This window comes from Gigantopelta aegis, chromosome 7 (assembly GCF_016097555.1).
Source record: "Gigantopelta aegis isolate Gae_Host chromosome 7, Gae_host_genome, whole genome shotgun sequence".
Lineage (NCBI taxonomy): Eukaryota > Metazoa > Mollusca > Gastropoda > Neomphalida > Peltospiridae > Gigantopelta > Gigantopelta aegis.
In genome coordinates, this window is record NC_054705.1 from 36,218,662 (window position 1) to 36,236,181 (window position 17,520).

At 38.5% G+C, this 17,520-nt stretch overlaps 1 protein-coding gene across 2 annotated transcripts in view; it reads right to left on the minus strand.

The window, feature by feature from the left end:
* The window catches only part of LOC121377273 (pejvakin-like), a 34,301-nt gene extending 17,157 nt beyond the window's left edge, over positions 1–17,144 (minus strand). Inside the window, exons 1-3 of one of the 2 annotated variants that reach the window (XM_041505202.1) lie at positions 16,643–17,144; positions 13,569–13,725; positions 1,628–1,871 (exon numbers count right to left, since the gene is read on the minus strand). In XM_041505202.1, the coding sequence (XP_041361136.1) occupies positions 1,628–1,871; positions 13,569–13,725; positions 16,643–17,058 (817 nt within the window). In that variant the 5' untranslated portion in view covers positions 17,059–17,144. Of the gene's footprint in view, positions 1–1,627; positions 1,872–2,424; positions 2,582–8,475; positions 9,014–13,568; positions 13,726–16,642 lie in introns of those variants that run through there. The other variant, XM_041505201.1, reaches the window with a different exon arrangement.
* Between the last annotated feature and the right edge of the window lie 376 nt (positions 17,145–17,520).

Here is a 17,520-nt window from a genome sequence, read left to right on the forward strand (position 1 = left end):
AAACTCAGGAATGTCCCTTTAATAATTCAATGACTTAATGTTTAAATTTAACCATGGATCTGTCACTTCAACATAATACTGACACTATACAACACCTAAACACACTAACCAGTGGAAACAAGACTAAAGTACTGTCGGAAATAGAATAAAAATGATTTTTGTCGATTATTTCTTTCATATTAAACTGACAAGTAAATAGTTTGTAAATATCTATTTAATGATACTCTACCTAATTTAGCATTTACTTGTTTGGGCTCTCATTGATGTACAAGGTGGTGTTTATACTCTTGAAATTAAACTAAAGACGTCAGTAAACAGGTGATTTGTGACCTTTATTGGAACAGACTATAACACATTTTGATCGATATATGTCAATTTCATTTACCCTTAAACAAACTTTTAATTTAAAACTGCAAGTTAACTGATTATTTTGAATTGCAGCATAAATTATTAATTATGACCAGCATATTTAGTGAATATAAATTCAATATAAGTACATTAGAAATTTACACTATCTTGCAACAATTTAAAGGTGCTATATCATAGTTATATGCGAGCTGTGAGCTGTATTTTCTACCAGTAGATAAAATTATTTCCTATAATCATTTATGGGCATATTGTTAAAGGTGTCTTTATTTTAAATGTTAAATCAAATTTTATTACAAAAAAAAAAAAAATTAATAAAAATAAAAAATGATTTGCAATAGCTGTCATTGTTCAACATTGAGATAGCATCTTTAATACCAGTATAATGGATCACCCATAATGGTTCTTGAGTTTTGCTCAAAAGTTACTTATAAATGATACAAATATTTTGTTTTGGAGAGGGATAAGGGTAAACCATCATCAGAAACAGTCCCTCACATATTGTAACTGCAATGAAATTGACACTTGACCAAATTTTTTTATAGTCTGTTCCAATAAAGTGCACAAATCACCTGTTTACTGATATTTTTCTTTTAATTCCAAGAGTAAACACCACCTTGTACATCAATGAGAGACAAAACAAGTAAATGCTAAATTAGGTAGACTATCATTAAATAGATATTTACAAAATATTTACTTGTCAGTTTAATATGTAAGAAATAATCGATGAAAATCATTTTTATTCTATTTCCGATAGTACTTTAGTAAAAGATAAATATACACCATAATATTTTAAAAACCATCACTTGTCACTATATAGTACTTTAGTAAAAGATAAATATACACCATAATATTTTAAAAACCATCACTTGTCACTATAACATAACGCTGACACTATACAACACCTAAACACACTAACCAGTGGAGCCCAGACCAGTAAAAGATAAATATACACCATAATATTTAAAAAAACTATCACTTAAGTGTCACTATATGATAACGCTGACACTATGCAACACTTAAAAACACTAACCAGTGGCACCCAGACCAGTAAAAGATAAATATACACCATAATATTTTTAAAAACTATCACTTAAGTGTCACTATATGATAAAGCTGACACTATACAACACCTAAACACACTAACCAGTGGAGCCCAGACCAGTAAAAGATAAATATACACCATAATATTTTTAAAAACTATCACTTAAGTGTCACTATATGATAACGCTGACACTATGCAACACTTAAAAACACTGACCAGTGGCACCCAGAACAGTAAAGCTTGAACTAAGCCCATCCACATCATCGAGTTCAGTGATCCTTTGTGGTGTGAAGCCGCCTTTAGTAGATCCATGATTGAGTATGACCTTGAAACTTCCGTCTTCAGTGCTGATGAGCAGGTGAAGCATCGTGAAGGCCAAGGCCGTTCCTTTGACTAGCGTGATGCTGCGTGACTTGTCATCGTCTGCCTCCCCTGTGGCTTCACCTCCAGCCATGTTGGACTGATTAGGAAATTTTGTTCAAAGGGAGGTAAGTCACAAGAAAATGATAAATTACAACCAAAAATGATTATTTCACATTTCAATATTATTGAGAAATAATTAAATTTCCATTAGTGATTATTAAATTACAAGAAAATAGATTTTCCAGCTATGTTGAACTGATTATGAACTTTTAATCAAAGGGAGGTACATGCACATGTTAAGTCATAATCTTGAAAGTGATAAATTACAAAAAAGAATTTTTTTAAATTCAATTTAAATATTATTGACAAATGATTAAATTTCTGGTAGGGGACTAATAATGCGAGTCATACATTATTGCAGAGACATGGTGCATTTTTTATGAGAGAGAGAGAGAGAGAGAGAGAGAGAGAGAGAGAGAGAGAGAGAGAGAGAGAGAGAGAGAGAGAGAGAGAGAGAGAGAGAGAGAGAGGCACAGAGAGAGATTACTTTGTTATGTACCATGATATTTTTAACCACATGGTTAATAATTAGTACATTATTCTTACCAATTGTTTAACATCTGCCTCAGCAGATACGTAAATATTCTTACCAAATGTTTACCATCTGCCTCAGCAGATATGTCCCAGTCGGTCTTGCAGTCCAGCTTGGCGTCATTCATCAACCGTATCACCCCAGTAACAATACCAAGGATCTTATTGCTTTGATTTGCCAGTGACTCAATCCGACTTGATTTCAAATCAATTTTTCTGCAAAGAGAATGAAAGTCTAACATTGAAGAACCAATAAAAAATATTTTAATGTTTTTATCATATACTAATCAGTGTTCTACACTCGGTTTTATAACTTACTCTTCTTTGGCTAGTGGACAAACAAAATTTACTTGCCAAGCTTTAAATGTTACTCGCTACAGTGCGACACTACTCATTTTGTATCATTTATGAATGTGTTGTAAGTATCTGGATTGTTTTCGCCAAATTACTAAAATCAACGATAAGTTCCGAATTGTACCGACAATTAATACGGAAATCACAGTGATCAATCGGACAACTTCGTAAATAGTGAAATGTTCCGACTGCACAATGATGTCAACAAATTTCATTTGTTTTCGCTGCTAGGACTCTGAACACACATGGCAAATAATTTAATACTTAAGACGTTTTTGGAGTCAGTCGCCAGATGGCGACGATAATAAATTCAATCAGTCGCCACGCCAACATTTTGGTCGCATTGGCCACCATTTTGGTCGAAACGTAGAACACTGCTAATTAAACTCTATATTTGATTTTAATTCTATTTCTACTACATGTAGCTGAATATTAACTTCCTAGAAAGGAAGGAAGGAAATGTTTTATTTAACGACACACTCAACACATTTTATTTACAGTTATATGGCATCAGACATATGGTTAAGGACCACACTTACATGTATATTGAGAAAGGAAAGGAAAGGAAATGTTTTATTTAACGACGCACTCAACACATTTTATTTACGGTTATATGGCATCAGACATATGGTTAAGGACCACACTTACATGTATATTGAGAGAGGAAAGGAAAGGAAAGGAAATGTTTTATTTAACGACGCACTCAACACATTTTATTTACGGTTATATGGCATCAGACATATGGTTAAGGACCACACTTACATGTATATTGAGAGAGGAAACCCGCTGTCGCCACTTCATGAGCTACACTTTTCGATTAGCAGCAAGGGATCTTTTATATGCACCATCCCATAGACAGGATAGCACATACCACAGCCTTTGATGTACCAGTCGTGGTGCACTGGCTGGAGCGAGAATTTTATAGGATGCATTTATATACATGTACAAAGACATGTTTAAAGCTTATATAATCCTGGGGAGCCACGTGGTAAAACACTCACTTGATGTACGGTCGGTCTGGGATCAATCCCTATCAGTGGCCCATTGAGCAATTTCTCGTTCCAGTCAGTGCACCACAGATAGTGTATCAAATTCTGTGGTATGTGCTATCCTGTCTGTGGGGTGGTGCATATAATAGATCCCTTGCTACTAACGGACAACATGTAGCAGGTTTCCTCTCTTAGACTAAATGCAGAGTATTATTTCTAATATTTGACTTGACACCCATGGCTTTGACTTTGGAAATTTTAGTGTTGTTTTACAAAAACATTGGGAAATTTCAGTTTTATTTTAAAAAAACATCTTAATAAGCCTTGTTAGAATTGAAAAGACTATAAATGAGAATTATTTTCATTGATTGGGAATACTTTTACTCTAAAATTGGGAATAAAAACCGACATAGCTTTTGAGAAATGGTGGGGAATGGTGCCGATAAAAGCCTGATATGTGAAAACTACCAAATGTTTGACGTGTATAATCCAATAGCCGATGACGAATAAATCAATGTGTTTGTTAGACAAAACACACTTTTACACTTGAAGGAAAATCCAACCAAGAAAATATTAATTTGTATTCAGATTCTTCAATATCAAAGGCCATGGTATGTGCTATCCTGTCTGTGGGATGGTGCTTGTAAAAGATCCCTTGCTGCTAATCGAAAAGAGTAAATTGCTGTTTTATTGAAGAAGAGTCTAGGATTGATCCCCGTCGGTCCAGGCATGGGCCCATTGGGCTATTTCTTGTTCCAGCCAGAGCACCACAACTGGTACATTAAAGGTCGTGGTATGTGCTATCCTGTCTGTGGGATGGTGCATATAAAAGATCCCTTACTACCGGTACATTGATTTATTAATCACTGGCTATTCAGGGTTGAAAATTAACATGAAAACGATGGTCACCAGCAGGGCCAGTTGAAGAAAAATCTTACTGGCCCTTCTCAAATTCAGATAGCCCTCCAATTTAACTGCACATCGAAAAACAAAACTATAATTTTCTTTGTTGAATATAATACCCATGTATAATAATAACCATGAATATAATCTGTTTGTGTCGAAAGGAAAACAATGAATTGGCATGTAACTTCATAATTATAATGACGATAAAATTCATATTAAAAAACATACTATTAGTTTTAAACCCATACCAACCCAAATAAAAAAAATTGAAAAAGAAATCAATTATAAATAAAAATGTTTCTTTACAAATTACAATTAAATGATAGAGATTAGATATAATTTTTAATATGGGTAAAGAAAAATGCTAGGACAGCCAATTTATGCAGCTTGACGTGCATTGTCTCTGAAGTAATCGATAATGCAGTATAAAAAGACTTTAAAACCTCAAAGGGTAGTACTGCGTGTGTTTTAGTAAATTAGTTTGGGAGTGGCTCATGTCCTCTTTATGGCGATGCAAGAGGGATGAACTCTCCAGTAAAGGATTTCTTCGGGAGTGGCTGTCCTCCTATAGTCAAGTCACTAGATAAAGAATGATGATTGTATCGCGACCTCCCGTATCGCTACAGGGACTCTCGATCTCCAACACTGCATCATATATCGCGACATGTATTTAAGAGCTTCTAGACTATGGTAGCCCCACTCCCACGGCCAGTGATATTCAATGTTGGGCTAGTAAATAACCACTATTGCCATGCCCGACAGCTAGTGAAAAAAAGCTGTTCAATGCTACATTTAAGTCTATTTTGTAAATATGAATATCCTGCCGCACCCCACCCCCAATCTTAGTATTTTTAATCTCTGTCTTTCTCTTTAGGTAACATATCCAATTATTGATATTAGTAAAATTGTATTAAGTAAAGTAGGGCCAGTGAATTTTTAATCGTGGCTAGTAAATTTTAAATCACTGATCCCATGGCTATAGTGGATTTTGTAAAAATTCTAGAAGCTCGAGTCTGTGTGTTGTATCGCGGCCTTCTGTATCATTACAGGGGCTCGTGATCTCTGATCTCCAACACTGAAAAACTCCATGATACATGCCTGTTTCAAGGATTGAAAAAACCTGCACATTTCTTTTTCTTTCCCAATATATTTTCTGTTTGAGAAACATAACTCAAAGCTAACCACCACCATACCTAGCCTTAGTATTCTGATGGTAAGAGAGCTATAGACTGACATCTGGACAGTTATACACTCAAAGAAAAAAAAAAAAAAAATATATATATATATATATATATATCAATATTGCACAATCTGTGCCTTCTAAACAGTAATAAAAGATTCCCACTCTAATACAACAACAATCCTATGTTTGACGTTAGATACCTTTACATCGATTATTTTCAAGTTCCCTGACAACAAATGTTTCACATAGTAATCACCAGTGGCGTAGTAGCGTGGGTTGCCAGTGCCCAGGGCAAGGCATGTATTGCACCCCCTAACAAGTGGACCGGTAGCACTTCCCAAGTCCCTTCCACCAGTCCAGAATCTGGCACCCAGGGCAACCGCCCTGGTGGCTCCGCCACTGGTAATTACTAATACATGTATACTGCAGGAAGAAACCCATCAGCAGCTACATATTTAACCGGAACATTATTGAAAGAGTGTGCTGTCGGGTTTCTTCCTGTAGTGTGTGTATTGGTGATTAATATGTGAAAGAAACAAATTACCAGGGACATCGAAAATTATCCATGTAAATGTATTTAATATCAAACATAGGAGTGTTTGTTGTATTATCTAGAGCAAGAATCTTTGACTACCATTTGGTAAGCACAGATTGTGCAATATTGATAAATACATTGTTCTCGGACGGTAACGAGTGTATAACTGTCCAAATGTCTATCTAGCTCTCTTAATATTACCATCAGAGTACGTGGGCTACACCACCCCTACTTCGTCAAGATTAACGTTGAATGCAAGTCGAAGTGCAAGCACAAGTATGCTTGCACTTCGACTTGCACTCAACGTTAATCTTGATGGACTACACCACCCCTAGAAACTTTGCTCACCACAGTCTGAATCCACCCACCTAGCCGTGCATAATTTCCCAGACCCCTGCTTGTGTGTATAGAATCCATGATGTTTCGCCCCTAAGGCAGTTTGACCCGAGTCAGTTTGCCCCCAGTTTGATCTGTTCGCCCCATGTACCAGTTCACCCCCAAATCGATTCACCTCCAACTGGTTATGCACGTTGGGGTGAACTGACACAGGGCACAATATTTCACGCGAACCGCCGTTCTGTTCGCATGTCGGTTATGCAAAATTAAATTTACGCGAACCGCAAATCGGTTACATTGTGACCTGTAGACGTTCAGAAATTAAAACTCGCAAACTTCACGATTACAGGAAATTTATTCATGCAGACACACTACTAGTATTCCGGCAAATGTTTTAGACTGATTTTTAGTACTTGATGCGCGGCAAACCAGTAGACAACGGTATATTGCAACTGTTGTAACTTGCGACCGAAGGCTCAGTATAGAGTCGAGCCAAAAGTTTTAAAGAAATGTGCACGGACCGCTAAGGCGCCTAAATTATCTGCTGCTATTCTGTCTCTAAAGGAATATATGTAGACATAATATTGGATTGCCTATAATTTTACAAAGGTTGAAAACGGTTTTAACGTAAACAAAAATGCAAAAATGTCACTGGATTATAGAAGTACCAGCGATAAAGAGAATATACTAGTAGCATCGCCACTGCAAAATATCAGTGTCAAATTGTGGTCTTTCTTTTTATGTTATTATAAGATTTATTGTTATTAATCTAATCATGCACCAATGAGTAGCCTGTTTTATAGTTCAGAGGAACTGGACATTTGTTGTTTGGGTTTTTAGTGTGTGTCTGTGTGTGTGTGTGTGTGTGTGTGGGGGGGGGGGGTTAAATCTGCTGTATACTAAATTGTACATATTATCAGTGACAAATGGTAGTCTTTATTTGTTATTTATATAAAAAAGTTTATTAGTCTAATCATGCACCAGTGAGTGACCGAGTGTTTTGCATTATACTTCAGAGGAACCAGGGAATGGACATTTTTCCTCCAAATGTATCTATTTTGTTTCAGTACTGGGCTAATAGTGTTAACTTCAGCAAGCTGCACAGATGTTCTAGAATACGGTGGCCCGATGCCCGAGGACAGTGGTTTTTAGATTCAGGCAACTACAAATTACTTTTTGCGATCCCGATGGCAAGTGGTGAATAATAATAATAATAATAATAATACCAATAATAATAATAAATCTACAACGCTACGATCGTACGAAAACAAAAGAAACATCTACAAGTCACTTCTTTCGATTTGCAAGCATTAAAGAAACTGTTTTATAAAACGTTTTATTTTGTATTTTGTATTTTGTTTTAAATTTATGTTTGAGCTAAAAATTATGTATTTAAAATATAATTTCTACTTAACTTTGAGGTAACCGATCAGGTAACCGAACAATTGGCTACCTAGGTAAAAACCACGTGAACCGACTTCCAGGTACCTCAGATTTTGAAATATTGTCCCCTGCTGACATACTATTTGGGGCGAACTGACATACTATTTGGGGGTGAACTGACGTACTATTTGGGGGTGAACTGACATACTATTTGGGGCGAACTGACTTACTATTTGGGGGCCAACTGACATACTATTTGGGGGCCAACTGACATACTATTTGGGGCCAACTGACATACTATTTGGGGGCAAACTGACATACTATTTGGGGCGAACTGGCTAACTGACATACTATGTGGGGCAAACTGACTGAGGGCGAACGGGCTTGGGGGCGAAATGTCTGGTACCCGTGTAGACATACAAACCTATCTTTCAAAGCAGATAGCAGTGAAGGCAAATCTACTTCCACTTTCTCCAAGTCGCCTAACTGACTGTTCACTATGACAGAGTCCGATGCTTTCAGATCGACATCTAACAACTCGCGACATAGTTGGACGCCAAACTTCCCCTTCAGCGACAGTTTCGTAGATCGGTTGTAGGTGGTGATCTTTCTCGTAGTTTCTTCAACCTTCAAATCCTCCCCGCCCCCTACCAGAATGTCTTTTAAAGCAAACTCGGTCGTGTAGTGTTTGTATTTTTTCCAAAAAAGCCAATATCGTGTCGGCTCTGTAATCACAAGACATAACGGACCAATGTTGTCTGACGTTTCTATACTAGGCACCGGAAGTAGTGTGTTTCTTCCTAGGGTTTTTATCAATTGATCAACGGTGGAAGAAAACATGATGTCTAAACCAGTATCATGAAAGAACACAGACAGCAGCTGAGATACAAAACACACATGAAACAAATCCACCCAATCCTGTCTTCCTGAAAGTTGAAATACTTCCGGGTTCGATTGAATGTATACAAATATCCACAGTGTGTTACGCTGCATAACATAGCGGTAACACGCCAACATTATTTTTGGTTTGTTTGCTTTTATTTGTTTTCTTTCTGAAGTAAAATGCGGGTGTTCACTAGGGCGGGTCCAGAATATTTTTTTTTAATGGGGGGGGGAGAACTAAAGGAAAAATGGCACAAGGACCGACTCGTGAAAAGGGCATACCAATGGATTTAATAGCCTACATATACTATAGGAAGAACTAAAGGAAACAATGGCACAAGGATCCGACTCGTGAAATAGGGCCGTAGCTAACAGGGGGGCATTCCCCCCCCCCCCCCCCCGAGAAAAAAAATCGGAAAGCATTATAGAAACTTAAACAAAATTTTCTTCTTAACCGTTTAATGAGTTTTAGACTATTAACTACATGCCAGTGATTTGAAACTAATTTGAAAACATTCGGGGTATACGAGGGTATACGAAATGATTCGGGTGAATTAGCCAGTAGAGCTAATTTTAATCAGACTGAGACGCAGCTGCACATTTTCTGGAACACGCGTCCAAAATGTTCAATATCAATAAATTACCGGTATATCCAAACTTGAATGTGTCATGTCCACTCAAGATGCTTAGGCAAGTCTTGAAATAATAGGTTTGTGGTAGAATTAGATCAGGGGCGCAGCTGAAGCAAATGGTCCGCTTTCAGAACTAAACATACAGGTTTATACATATGGAGTTTCTGGTGGTGCAAAAACGAAATAGAAAAAGGTCCACTTGGTTCATATTCGCCCCCCCCCCCCCCCGGTCCAGATCACGCTACGCCCCTGTAGATTCCTACTCATTTGCGTGTGTACGGGCTCTCCTAGGTTGAAGACGAAAATAATTGACTGACGTAATAATGTTATGGGACAATAAATATACATAAATGATTTACATCTGTAGTAACGTTGTCACACCTCGGAAACTTGGGGACGTTTTATATTTTGCAACTATCCCGAAAACTTCAGCTCTGTACTATTTATTTCCGGGTTCAACACTAATTTTGACCTAATTAATCTTCCTGGGTCCCGTTCCACGAAGCGATCCTAGCCCTAAGATCAACTTAAGTGCATAGGGTAGCTGTGCGCTTAAGGTAATCTTAGGGCTACGATCGATTCGTGGAACGGAGCCCTGGACCATATTAATGAATGTTTTTATTAACAACAGTAATTTTTGCTGAAAAGCGCAGTTCAATATTTTATTTTTTATTTTTTTGGTGGTAGTGGTGGTGGTGTTGGTGGTGTGTGTGTGTGTGTGTGTGTGTGTGTGTGTTACCATGCACTAGTTTCAGTCTCTCGTGTATGCTGCATAACGAGTGTATAACAAATAAAAGTGTATTTATTTATCGCAAATTCATAGGCTACTAGTATCAGCACAAATAATCAATGTCACATTTAACCCTACTGCTGGATAATAAATCTGACGACTCGGACTGTGGTTCAAATCGCGTGCCTGTCATTCTCATTATCTTAATATATAAAACAACTTTCCAGTTTCTCCCACGATTTCAATCTGTTTCGACCCTTTCTGTCAGTTTCCTCCAACTCTGTATTCTAAGCTGTCCACACCACCACCAATCTAATTAAAATTAGCTCCACTATTACATGTGGATCTAACAGCAGCCCGTTGGAGATCATGTCCACCAATCAAAACCTTACTTGCAGAATCATGCCAGTGATTTAAAAATAATTTGAAAACATTCCGAATTATCCCGAGGGTATTTGACATGTTTCGTGTGAATTACGAATGCCTTAAAACATGTTTTAATTTGTACAATAAATAATTTGTAATGTAAAACTGAAGACTGATAACCCATCCCGTACGTATTGGTATGGTTCGCTGTACTGCGGCCACTAAAATAGACTCGCCCGATATTTTTAGAATTTGTATGCTCCCAAATAACGTTATAAAAGGCGAAGTGTGATTGGTCAATATTCAAATTATTATTTACAGACGAAATGTTACCTGGACATTGGAGACTACGCAGTGTTGTTAGCAATCTGATTAAAATGAGTTCTACTGGTCTAAATAAGGTACTCGTAATTTACATGAAACACATCGTATACCCTCAGGATAATTCGGAATATTTTCAAATTATTTTTAAATCACTGGCATGATTCTGCAAGTAAGGTTTTGACTGGTGGACATGAGCTCCAACTGGCTGCTGTTAGATCCACATGTAATAGTGGAGCTAATTTTAATTAGATTGCACCACCACCTACCTGTCCAACTTCCTCCACGGGTGCAGTCTCTGCATGTGCACTTCCCTGCACTCACCTGGCATCCTTATCCTCTGCCGCTAATAAAGCTCGTCTGACCCACGGCACTAACGACCGCCGGTTGTAGTGGAGTATAGTAATTCATTACAAGTGCCATTTAACAATGCCAGAAGTAACTACTCAGTCACTGAACACTCTCCGAAGTAGTCAGACTAAGCCCACGGCAAAACGCTGATGGGAAATGACAGGTGTGTGGCACAGATAGCCACAACAGACAAAGAATTGTCCCTATGGCTGGGATGTGGAGGTGGACATCGAAAGAAGTTGAAATATAGGAGCTGACAGATCGAGAAGAAATGAAATGGAATTCAAAGGAAAGGAAAGGGGGCGGGGTGGGGAGAGAGCCACATTTACTACCAATCACAGACGCAGCTGTTTTTACTCCATAAATATTTGACGGTGCACCTCGAACTTTGACACGAATGTCTCTTCTTTGGTACTTTGAAACCTGCTGCTTTTTCAGGGGCGGGTTGTAGCTTGATGCGCGGTCGGTTTAGGATCGATCCCCGTCGCTGGGCCTATTGCGCTATTTCTCGTTCCAGCCAGTGCACCACGACTGGTATATCAAAGACCGTGGCACGTGCTATCCTGTCTGGGATGCTGCATATAAAAGATCCTGTGCTACTAATGGAAAAACGCAGTGGGTTTCTTCTCTGTAACCAACAAAATTCGCCATTCAGTCGCAATTTAATTTTTGGCAATGTTAAAACTACCTACATTATACCTTGTTGCCGAGACATAGTGCGTTAATGAGAGAGAGAGAGAGAGAGAGAGAGAGAGAGAGAGAGAGAGAGAGAGAGAGAGATTTGAGTGTTAAAAATTGCGTTAGACCTACGTAACGCTCAGGTTAAAAAATATATATATATTTTTATTGAAACAAATACAAGAGTATATAAAAAATTACCACAATGCAAAATTACAGTTCTTTCATCGAGTCACCCACATCTAACAACTCTCAGTCGACGAAAGACAAGTACAACCATTTCAGTTGTTTTGTTTTTTTACAAAAAAAGGCAAAGCAACATTAAAACCAACGAAACAACAAAATTAAACAATTCTTAACGCCAAAAGTTCCATTCCTCTGACGGCCAAAGGTTCCGTTCCTCTGACGGCCAAAAGTTCCATTTCTCGGACGGTTCGTATAAAATAGTCGTGAACATCCTGAAAATGCTGTAGCACTCACACTGAGAGTAGTTCGAAAACAGGCCCGGATACAGGTTTTCCGATATTAACAAAGCCACGAGTAACGCGAGAAATACCAGGGTCAGACACCACCAGACAAACATGATCCACCATCTAATTCCTGAGGTTTGGTCAGACGCGAATCGGGATTGGCCGCTCGTGATGTCACCATCACCAAAGCCTAGGTTTTCTATTGGATGAATGAAGATGAAGTCACATTCGGGCGTGCTGTAACGATACCTGTACGACTGTGACGTATTTCCCGTATCCCCAAAATCTACGATTTCTATCACTTAAGTGTCACTATATGATAACGCTGGCACTATGCAACACTTAAAAACACTGACCAGTGGCACCCAGAACAGTAAAGCTTGAACTAAGCCCATCCACATCATCGAGTTCAGTGATCCTTTGTGGTGTGAAGCCGCCTTTAGTAGATCCATGATTGAGAATGACCTTGAAACTTCCGTCTTCGGTGCTGATGAGCAGGTGAAGCATCGTGAAGGCCAAGGCCGTTCCTTTGACTAGCGTGACTTGTCATCGTTTGCCTCCCCTGTGGCTTCACCTCCAGCCATGTTGGACTGATTAGGAAATTTTGTTCAAAGGGAGGTAAGTCACAAGAAAATTATAAATTACAACCAAAAATTATTATTTCACATTTCAATATTATTGAGAAATAATTAAATTTCCATTAGTGATTATTAAATTACAAGAAAATTGATTTTCCAGCTATGTTGAACTGATTATGAAATTTTAATCAAAGGGAGGTACATGCACATGTTAAGTCATAAGAAAGTGATAAATTAGAAAAAAGATTTTTTTTAAAATTCAATTTAAATATTATTGACAAATGATTAAATTTCTGGTAGGGGACTAATAACGCGAGTCATACATTATTGCAGAGACATGGTGCATTTTTTATGAGAGAGAGAGAGAGAGAGAGAGAGAGAGAGAGAGAGAGAGAGAGAGAGAGAGAGAGAGAGAGAGAGAGAGAGAGATTACTTTGACATGATATTTTTAACCACATGGTTAATAATTAGTACATTATCTGCCTCAGCAGATATATAAATATTCTTACCAAATGTTTACCATCTGCCTCAGCAGATATGTCCAAGTCGGTCTTGCAGTCCAGCTTGGCGTCATTCATCAACCGTATCACCCCAGTAACAATACCAAGAATCTTATTGCTTTGATTTGCCAGTGACTCAATCCGTCTTGATTTCAAATCAATTTTTCTGCAAAGAGAATGAAAGTCTAACATTGAAGAACAAAACAAAAATATTTTAATGTTTTTATCATATACTAATTAAACTCTATATTTGATTTTAATTCTATTTCTACTACATGTAGCTGAATATTAACTTCCTAGAAAGGAAGGAAGGAAATGTTTTATCTACGGTTATATGGCATCAGACATATGGTTAAGGACCACACTTACATGTATATTGAGAGAAGAAACCCGCTGTCGCCACTTCATGAGCTACACTTTTCGATTAGCAGCAAGGGATCTTTTATATGCACCATCCCATAGACAGGATAGCACATACCACAGCCTTTGATGTACCAGTCATGGTGCACTGGCTGAAGCGAGAACTTTATAGGATGCATTTATATACATGTACATTGACATGTTTAAAGCTTGCATAATCCTGGGGAGCCACGTGGTAAAACACTCACTTGAGGTACGGTCGGTCTGGGATCGATCCCTATCAGTGGCCCATTGAGCAATTTCTCGTTCCAGTCAGTGCATTACAGCTAGTGTATCAAATTCTGTGGTATGTGCTATCCTGTCTGTGGGGTGGTGCATATAATAGATCCCTTGCTACTAACGGAAAACATGTAGCAGGTTTCCTCTCTTAGACTAAATGCAGGGTATTATTTCTAATATTTGACTTGACACCCATGGCTTTGACTTTGGGAATTTTAGTTTTGTTTTACAAAAAATTTGGGAAATGTCAGTTTTATTTTTAAAAAAACATCTTAATAAGCCTTGTTAGAATTGAAAAGACTATAAATGAGAATTATTTACATTGATTGGGAATACTTTTACTCCAAAATTGGGAATAAAAACCGACATAACTTTTGAGGAATGGTGGGGAATGGTGGCGATAAAACCCTGATATGTTTGACATGTAATCCAACAGCCGATGATGAATACATCAATGTGCTTGTTAAATAAAATAAACTTTTACACTTGAAGGAAAATCCAACCAAGAAAATATTAATTTGTATTCAGATTCTTCAATATCAAAGGCCGTGGTATGTGCTATCCTGTCTGTGGGATGGTGCTTGTAAAAGATCCCTTGCTGCTAATCGAAAAGAGTAAATTGCTGTTTTATTGAGCAAGAGTCTAGGATCGATCCCCGTCGGTCCAGGCACGGGCCCATTGGGCTATTTCTTGTTCCAGCCAGAGGACCACAACTGGTACATCAAAGGCCATGGTATGTGCTATCCTCTCTGTGAGATGGTGCATATAAAAGATCCCTTACTACCGGTACATCGATTTATTAAGTTGCCATGCCCAACGGCTAGTGAAAAAAAGTTGTTCAATGCTACATTTAAGTCTATTTTGTAAATATGAATATCCTGCCCCCACCCCACCCCCACCCCCACTCTTAGTATTTTTAATCTCTGTCTTTCTCTTTAGGTAACATATCCAATTATTGATATTAGTAAAATTGTATTAAGTAAAGTAGGGCCAGTGAATTTTTAATCGTGGCTAGTAAATTTTAAATTACTGATCCCATGGCTATAGTGGATTTTGTAAAAATTCTAGAAGCTCGAGTCTGTGTGTTGTATCGTGGCCTTCTGTATCATTACAGGGGCTCGCGATCTCTTATCTCCACCACTGCAAAACTTCATGATACATGCCTGTTTCAGGGATTGAAAAAACCTGCACATTTCTTTTTCTTTCCCAATATATTTTCTGTTTGAGAAACATAACTCAAAGCTAACCACCACCATACCTAGCCTTAGTATTCTGATAGTAAGAGAGCTATAGACTGACATTTGGACAGTTATACACTCGAAGAAAAAAATATATATATATATATATATATCAATATTGTGCAATCTGTAACAGTAATAAAAGATTCCTACTCTAATACAACAATCCTATGTTTGACGTTAGATACCTTTACATTGATTATTTTCAAGTTCCCTGACAACAAATGTTTTACATAGTAATCACCAGTGGTGCAGCGTGGGTTGCCAGTGCCCGGGGCAAGGCATGTATTGCACCCCCTAACAAGTGGACCGGTAGCACTTCCCAAGTCCCTTCCACCAGTCCAGAATTTTGCACCCAGGGCAACCGCCCTGGTGGCTCTGCCCATGCTACGCCACTGGTAATTACTAATACATGTATACTGCAGGAAGAAACCCATCAGCAACTACATATTTAACCGGAACATTATTGAAAGGGTGTGCTGTCGGGTTTCTTCCTGTAGTGTGTGTATTGGTGATTAATATGTGAAAGAAACAAATTACCAGGGACATCGAAAATTATCCATGTAAATGTATTTAATATCAAACATAGGATTGTTTGTTGTATTATCTAGAGCAGGAATCTTTGACTACCATTTGGTAAGCACAGATTGTGCAATATTGATAAATACATTGTTCTCGGACGGTAATGAGTGTATAACTGTCCAAATGTCCATCTAGCTCTCTTAATATTACCATCAGAGTACGTGGGCTACACCACCCCTACTTCGTCAAGATTAACGTTGAATGCAAGTCGAAGTGCAAGCACAAGTATGCTTGCACTTCGACTTGCACTCAACGTTAATCTTGATGGACTACACCACCCCTAGAAACTTCGCTCACCACAGTCTGAATCCACCCACCTAGCCGTGCATAATTTCCCAGACCCCTGCTTGTGTGTACAGAATCAGTGACGTTTCACCCCTAAGGCAGTTTGACCCGAGTCAGTTTGCCCCCAGTTTGATCTGTTCGCCCCATGTACCAGTTCACCCCCAACTGGTTATGCAAGATGGGGTGAACTGACATACTATTTGGGATGAACTGACATACTATTTGGGGGCGAACTGACATACTATTTGGGGCGAACTGACATACTATTTGGGGGGCAAACTGACTGAGGGCGAACGGGCTTGGGGGCGAAATGGCTGGTACCCGTGTAGACATACAAACCTATCTTTCAAAGCAGATAGCAGTGAAGGCAAATCTACTTCCACTTTCTCCAAGTCGCCTAACTGACTGTTCACTGTGACATAGTCCGATGCTTTCAGATCGACATCTAACAACTCGCGACATAGTTGGACGCCAAACTTCCCCTTCAGCGACAGTTTCGTAGATCGGTTGTAGGTGGTGATCTTTCTCGTAGTTTCTTCAACCTTCAAATCCTCCCCGCCCCCTACCAGAATGTCTTTTAAAGCAAACTCGGTCGTGTAGTGTTTGTATTTTTTCCAAAAAAGCCAATATCGTGTCGGCTCTGTAATCACAAGACATAACGGACCAATGTTGTCTGACGTTTCTATACTAGGCACCGGAAACAATGTGTCTCTTCCTAGTGTTTTTATCAATTGATCAACGGTGGAAGAAAACATGATGTCTAAACCAGTATCATGAAAGAACACAGACAGCAGCTGAGATACAAAACACACATGAAACAAATCCACTCAATCCTGTCTTCCTGAAAGTTGAAATACTTCCGGTTTCGATTGAATGTATACAAATATCCACATAGTACATAGCGGTAACACGCCAACATTATTTTTGGTTTCTTTGCTTTTATTTGTTTTCTTTGTGAAGTAAAATGCGGGTGTTCACTAGGGCGGGTCCAGATTTTTTTTTAATTTTGGGGGGGGGGGGGGGGGGGTTGAACTAAAGGAAAAATGGCACAAGGACCGACTCGTGAAAAGGGCATACCAATGGATTTAATAGCCTACATATACTATAGGAAGAACTAAAGGAAACAATGGCACAAGGACCCGACTCGTGAAATAGGGCCGTAGCTAGCAGGGGGGCAGTTCCCCCCCCCCCCCCGAGAAAAAAAATCGGAAAGCATT